Source organism: Oncorhynchus gorbuscha, linkage group LG25, assembly GCF_021184085.1.
Source record: "Oncorhynchus gorbuscha isolate QuinsamMale2020 ecotype Even-year linkage group LG25, OgorEven_v1.0, whole genome shotgun sequence".
In the NCBI taxonomy this organism is placed as follows: Eukaryota; Metazoa; Chordata; class Actinopteri; order Salmoniformes; family Salmonidae; genus Oncorhynchus; species Oncorhynchus gorbuscha.
In genome coordinates this window covers 6542078-6549796 of record NC_060197.1, presented here as the reverse complement: position 1 = coordinate 6549796, position 7719 = coordinate 6542078, and the positions used below count along the sequence as shown (strand labels likewise).

At 50.8% G+C, this 7719-nt stretch overlaps 1 gene segment (V, D, J or C); it reads left to right on the top strand.

The window, feature by feature from the left end:
• Window positions 1-1066: 1066 nt before the first annotated feature.
• Window positions 1067-1722, top strand: LOC124014479. The segment is given in 2 exon segments: window positions 1067-1224; window positions 1352-1722. Coding segments are annotated over 2 exon segments (408 nt in total).
• The last annotated feature ends 5997 nt before the right edge of the window (window positions 1723-7719 follow it).

Sequence of the window (7719 nt, the reverse complement as noted above, 5' to 3'; positions counted from 1 at the left end):
TTAAGAACAAAAAGCTAATTTGTCTTTAGCAATTTTGACTTTGTGGCTGTGGAACTTGATTTTATGGCTGTGTTATCAGTTGGAGTTGTGGGAGTGAAACTGAGATTTACATAGGCAGGGTTGGGTGGTTCAGCTTGTCCCAGAATAGAGCAGCACTGGCACCAGATGTTCATTCTATCCCCAGGGGGTTGAAGGTAGAGAAAACCCAGGGAAGCTACAGTGTAGACCACACATGGTTAAAAACCATAGCAGAAACGATTTAATAAAATCATATTAGTAAATAAACATTTGAAATAAATAAGTTATGGAAATGTACTGTTTAGCAGTGTGATCTCTGAGATCAGATCTTAGGTTAGGTGCTCTTTTAATCAAAATGTGTATGAAATGTGCTGCCTTCATTAGACAGTGATCACATATTTGACAATGACGCAGTGTGTAGTAGAGCTGAACAACAATAGAGTCAAACTAGAGCTATTTGTAGAAGACCTTAGATCATAACTCATCACTAAATGTTTCTTCTGACCATTAACTACATGTTGACTCTGTTGAGTAACTCAAGGAAAACTATCAACCAATCTGAATAGAGATGATGTGCATTGATCCAAACCCCTAAAGATGTCCTGTGTTTTGAATAGCTAGAATTTAATCAAGATGATTCAAACACATACAATAAAACCCCTGAACATTACCCAGACATCCTCCCTCACACCACTGTGGTAGTTCCAGAGAGCAGCAGGTGAAACAGGAGTCTGTAGACGTCAGAGCTCTGGAGATCTCCCCTTTGCATCAGAGTCAGTCAGCAGCATCACACAGTCCAGACACAGACTGCAGTTCCTGTCCCTGATCAATGGAGGGAGACATAGAATCTGCTATATCTTGTCGAATGACAGTAATAACAATATGCTCCATTTGTCGATGTCTATAATAATAATCATGTATTAGTCCCCATTCAGCACTTATGACATAAAAAAATGATGTGATTACAAAGCTATCATGTTTCTACATCACATCATTCTGACTGTCCAAGAAGACTATTTACATGTTGGACTACTTCCATATAGAACACTTTGCATAGCCAGCACATGCTTCAGTGCTCTGGTAGTGTTTATATCCCTGTGAGTTTAACACTTCATGACTGAGAGCTGTCCTTCATGACAACAGAACCCACAACAACCATGACTTTTATCACCATCTTCATCTGGATATTTGCCCTCTGTCTCCAAGGTAGTATAATTTACAGAACATTTTCTGGAAAAGTGCAATATTAGGCTATATAACCTTATTACTGTTTTAGTGAATATGCTATGTGAACAAATAATGTCATGCTAATTATAAATGCCATCTGTTTCAGAGTCCAGAGGCCAGGTCACAGTGACCCAGACTCCTGCAGTGGAAGCTGTTTCAGTGGGTCACTCAGTCAGTCTCAGCTGTAAGACCAGCAGTGCTGTACACATTAACAGCAATAGACACTATTTGCACTGGTATCAACAGAAACCTGGAGGAGCTCCTAAACTCCTTATTTACTGGGCTAAAACCCTTCAGTCTGGGACTCCATCTAGATTCAGTGGCAGTGGATCAGGGAGTGACTTCACTCTGACCATCAGTGGAGTCCAGACTGAAGATGCAGGAGATTACTACTGTCAGAGTTACCACTACATCAATAGTAAAAATGTGTTCACACAGTGATACAGAGCTGAACAAAAACCTCCCTCAGTTAGACTGCACAGTGACTGTACTGATACAGCTGGGACCTTCTGCAGGTGCTGAGGGGAGGAGATGATCCAGTACAAAGACAGTGTGTAGTAGAGCTGAACAACAATATCTTTCTTATAACTTATAATATTCAGTCATTCGTGGCATCATTATATCATTTTCACACATTTATCTTGAGTATCTCATGGAGAACAATGAACCAATGTGTGGAGTCAGACGCAGGAAACAGAGAGTGCAATGCTGTGCTCTTTAATGCACAAACGCAGCACAGGGTGCTCACAACAATAACGGCCCCTAAACACGGGGACGAAAAATGTACAACTGAAATACACGACCAGGAACAAACACGTTCCTCTACTATCGAACCGAAGGTCACAATAATTAATCCCGAACAACAAACAGGCGGGCCGGCTGTCTAATAAAGCCCAACTAATCATTCACAAACAGGTGCTACCAATAAACATACAAGGAGGGGGAGGAAAGACAATCAGTGGCAGCTAATAGGTCGGTGACGACGACCGCCGAGCGCCACCCGACCGGGAAGGGAAGCCACCCTCGGTCGGACTCGTGACAGAGGAGAGACACATGAAACAAGGGGTTAATACGATAATAGGAAGGGAGTTGTAATCGATAACACACCTCGTTTATTCTCCTCGGGACTTTAAAGGGCCCTACACACTGCGTACCCAGTTTCTGGCAGGTCAAGCGGAGGGGTAGGCTTCGGGTCGAGAGCCAGACCCTGTCCCCCGGTACAAACACAGGGGCCTCACTGTGGTGGCGGTCAGCACTCATCTTCTGCCGTCCACTCGCTTGTTTGAGAGATTCCTGGACGGCCCTCCAGGTCTCCTTGGAGCGCTGTACCCATTCCTCCACCGCAGGAGCTTCGGTCTGGCTCGGATGCTATGGTGCCAGGACCTGCTGGTACCCCAACACACACTGAAAAGGGGACACGTTAGTAGAGGAGTGGCGTAGTGAGTTCTGGGCCATTTCAGCCTAGGGAAAGTATTGTGCCCTCTCCCCTGGCCGATCCTGGCAATACGACCGCAGAAACCTACCCACCTCCTGGTTCACTCTATCCACCTGCCCATTACTCTCGGGGTGATAACCGGAGGTCAGGCTGACAGAGACCCCCAAACGCTCCATGAAGGCCCTCCATACCCGGGATGTGAATTGGGGGCCCGATCAGAAACGTTGTCCTCCGGTACCCCGTAGTGCCGAAAGACATGGGTGAATAATGCCTCCGCAGTCTGTAGGGCTGTAGGGATACCGGGCAACGGGAGGAGACGGCAGGACTTAGAGAACCGATTCACAATCACTAGAACTATGGTGTTCCCCTGAGATGGCGGAAGATCGGTCAGGAAATCTACGGATAGATGTGACCATGGCCGGTGTGGAACGGGGAGGGGTTGTAACTTCCCTCTAGGAAGGTGCCTAGGAGCCTTACTCTGGGCGCACACCGAACAGGAGGAGACATAAACCTTAACGTCCTTAGCCAAAGTAGGCCACCAATACCTCCCCCGAAGGCTCCCCACTGTCCTCGTCACCCCAGGGTGACCCGAGAAGGGTAGGACGTGAGCCCACCAAATCAATTGGTCCCGAACACCAAGCGGCACATATTTTCGCCCCGCCGGACACTGAGGAGGTGCGGGTTCCGCCCGTAACGCCCGCTCGATGTCCGAGTCTACCTCCCATACCACTGGTGCTACCAGCTTTGAGGCGGGAAGGATGGGAGTAGGTTCGGTGGACCCATCCTACGTGTCGTAAAGGCGGGACAGTGCGTCAGCCTTTACGTTCTGGGAGCCCGGTCTATAAGACAATGTAAACCGGAACCGAGTGAAGAATATGGCCCACCTTGCCTGACGTGGGTTAAGTCTCCTAGCTGCCCGAATATACGCCAGATTCTGATGGTCGGTCCAGATGAGAAAGGGGTGCTTAGCCCCCTCAAGCCAGTGTCTCCACACCTTCAGAGCTCTAACCACTGCTAGCAACTCCCGGTCCCCCACATCATAGTTACGCTCCGCTGGGCTGAGCTTCCTTGAGAAGAAAGCACAGGGGCGGAGTTTTGGTGGCGTACCCGAGTGCTGTGATAGCACAGCACCCACCCCAGCCTCGGACGCGTCCACCTCCACTATGAATGCTAGAGAGGGGTCCGGATGCGCCAACACGGGTGCATCAGTGAACAGCGCCTTCAACTTGTTGAAAGCTCCGTCCGCCTCTGATGACCACTGCAACCGCACCGGGCCCCCCTTCAGCAGTGAGGTAATGGGATCCGCTATCTGGCCAAAACCCCAGATAAACATCCGGTAGTAGTTGGCAAAACCAAAAACCGCTGCACCTCCTTTACCGTGGTCGGAGTCGGCCAATTACACACCGCCCTAATGCGGTCGCCCTCCATCACCACCCCGAGGTGGAAATGCGATAACCCAGAAAGGAGAAGGCTCGTTTAGAGAACACGCATTTCTCAGCCTTGACGTATAGGTCATGCTCCAGTAGTCTACCAAGCACCTTGCGTACCAGAGATACATGCACGGTGTGAGTGGCTGAGTAGATCAGAATGTCATCGATATAAACAACCACTCCCTGCCCGCACAGGTCCCTGAGAATCTCGTCTACAAAGGATTGGAAGACGGCTGGAGCATTCTTTAACCCATACGGCATGACGAGGTACTCATAGTGGTCTGATGTGGTACTAAATGCGGTTTTCCACTCGTCTCCCTTCCGAATACTCACCAGACTATACGCGCTCCTGAGATCCAGTTTTGTGAAGAACTGCGCTCCATGAAATGATTCCACCGCCGTAGCGGAGAGAGGTAGAGGGTAACTATACCCCACTGTGATGGCGTTTAGACCTCTATAATCAATACACGGACGCAAACCTCCTTCCTTTTTCCTCACAAAAAAGAAACTCGAAGAGACGGGTGAGATGGAGGGCCGAATGTACCCTTGTCCCAGCGACTCCGTGACATATGTCTCCATCGCCAATGTCTCCTCCTGGGACAACGGGTACACGTGACTCTTGGGAAGCGCAGCGTTTACCTGGAGATCTATCGTACAATCCCTTCCCGGTCGATAAGGTGGTAATTTAGTCACTTTCACTTTACTGAAAGCGATTGCCAAATCGGCATACTCGGGGGAATGCACACCGTGGAATCCTGGTCTGGACTCTCCACCGACGTGGCACCGATGGAAACTCCCAAACACCTTCCAGAACACTCCTCTGACCACCCCTGGAGAAACTCCTGTCTCCACAAAATTTTAGGATTGTGCCGGGCCAGCCAGGGAATCCCTAGCACCACTGGAAACACAGGCAAATCAATAATATAAAGACTGATACGCTCCCTATGATTCCCCTGCGTCACCATGTCCAGTGGAACCGTGGTCTCCCTAACCATCCCTGACCCTAATGGCCGGCTATCTAGGGAGTGCACGGGAAAAGGAGAATCTATCGGTACCAGCGGAACCCATAATTTAAGGGCGAGTCCACGATCCATAAAGTTCCCAGCTGCGCCTGAATCGACTAGCGCCCTATGCTGGGAAGAGGGAAAAAAGTGAAGGAAAAAGGTTAAGACAAACAAGTGACCAACAGGGGGTTCTGGGTGAGTTTGATGCTGACTCACCTGAGGTGATTGAGAAGCGTTCCGCCTGCCATCTCTACTCCCAGACGGACCCCCCCAGCACCGATCGGCCATGTGTCCTCTCCGACCACAGTTGTTGCAGGGAAGGCCTCCTCCTCCGGTACCCCTTGGCACAGCCCCTCCCAACTCCATCGGAATGGGAGCGGAGGGGCTGGGTGGTGGAACGCACAGGACCCTCTCCGAACACCCGCGGGCAGCCAGCAGATTGTCCAGTCGAATGGACATGTCAATCAGCTCATCCAGGGAAAGAGCAGTGTCCCGACACGCTAGCTCCCTGCGGACGTCCTCCCGGAGACTACACCTGTAGTGATCAATAAGGGCCCTGTCGTTCCACCCAGATCCTGCTGCCAAGGTCCGGAACTCCAGCGCGTAATCCTGGGTGCTCCTCCTCTCCTGCCTGAGATGAAATAGTCGTTCTCCCACTGCTCTGCCTTCTGGAGGGTGATCAAACACGGCACGGAAGCGGCGGGAAAACTCTGGGTAGTGCTCCCGCGCTGAGTCTGGGCCATTCCAGACTGCGTTCGCCCACTCCAGAGCACGACCCGTGAGGCAGGAGATGAGGACACTCACGCTCTTCGCTCCCGAGGGAGTGGGTCTGACGGTATAGCTCCAGCTGGAGTAAAAACCCCTGGCAACCCGCCGCCGCCGCATCATAAGCCCTCGGGAGTGTCAGACGGAGGGTGCCGGAGTCGGGAGATGGGGAGTCCGGAGCCGGGGGTGCCGAAGGTGGAGAGAGGAGACCACTCCTCTCCCATCAGTCCATTCTCTCCATCACTTGATCCATTGCCGATCCGATCTGATGGAGGACGGTGGTGTGGTGGAGAACCCGTTCCTCCATCGATGGGAGAGGGTTGGCTGCTGCTCCTGCTGACTCCCTTCAGTTTGTGGTGCGGGATTCTGTAATGCTCTGGGTGTCGTGGGTGTGGAGTCAGACGCAGGAAACAGAGAGTGCAATGCTGTGCTCTTTAATGCACAAACGCAGCACAGGGTGCTCACAACAATAACGGCCCCTAAACACGGGGGACGAAAAATGTACAACTGAAATACACGACCAGGAACAAACTCGTTCCTCTACTACCGAACCGAAGGTCACAATAATTAATCCCACACAACAAACAGGCTGTCTAATAAAGCCCAACTAATCATTCACAAACAGGTGCTACCAATAAACTGTCATGTTTGTCATTTATTATCATGTCTTGTCCCTGTGCTCCCCATTCTATTCGTTTCCCTCTGCTGGTCTTATTAGGTTCTTTCCCTCTTTCTATCCCTCTCTCTCCCCCTCCCTCTCTCACTCTCTCGCTCTCTCTTCTCTCTATCGTTCCGTTCCTGCTCCCAGCTGTTCCTATTCCCCTAATCATCATTTAGTCTTCCCACACCTGTTCCCGATCCTTTCCCCTGATTAGAGTCCCTATTTCTTCCTTTGTGTTCCGCTCCTGTCCTGTCGGTTCCTTGTTTAGAATTCACCGTGCTGTGATTGTGTATCGCCCTGTCCTGTCGTGTTTTTGCCTTCATCAGATGCTGCGTGTGAGCAGGTGTCTCTGTCAGCTACGGCCTGCGCCTACCCGAAGCGACCTGCAGTCTGTGGCCGCTTCTCCTGTTATTCCCCTCTACAGACTAGAGGATTTCTGTTATTCCCTGTTTGGACATTTCCTGTTAAGGATTCAGGATTTGTCGTTTTCTGTTTGGACTTGAATAAACTCTGTTTCTGTTAAGTCGCTTTTGGGTCCTCTTTCACCTGCATGACAGAAGGAACCGACCAAGGAATGGACCCAGCGACTTCAGACGCTCGTTACACTGCCGTCGAGATCCAAGGAGCCATGCTCGGCAGACACGAGCAGGAATTGTCTGCTGCTCGCCATGCCGTGGAGAACCTGGCCGCTCAGGTTTCCGACCTCTCTGGACAGTTCCAGAGTCTACGTCTCGTGCCACCTGTTACTTCCTGGCCTGCCGAGCCTCCAGAACCTAGGGTTAATAACCCACCTTGCTACTCCGGGCAGCCCACTGAATGCCGCTCCTTTCTCACGCAGTGTGAGATTGTGTTCTCTCTCCAACCCAACACATACTCTAGAGAGAGAGCTCGGGTTGCTTACGTCATTTCACTCCTTACTGGCCGGGCTCGAGAATGGGGCACAGCTATCTGGGAGGCAAGGGCTGATTGCTCTAACAAGTTCCAGAACTTTAAAGAGGAGATGATTCGGGTTTTTGACCGTTCAGTTTTTGGTGGGGAGGCTTCTAGGGCCCTGGCTTCCTTATGCCAAGGTGAACGGTCCATAACGGATTATTCTATTGAGTTTCGCACTCTTGCTGCCTCTAGTGAGTGGAACGAGCCGGCGCTGCTCGCTCGTTTTCTGGAGGGACTCCACGCAGT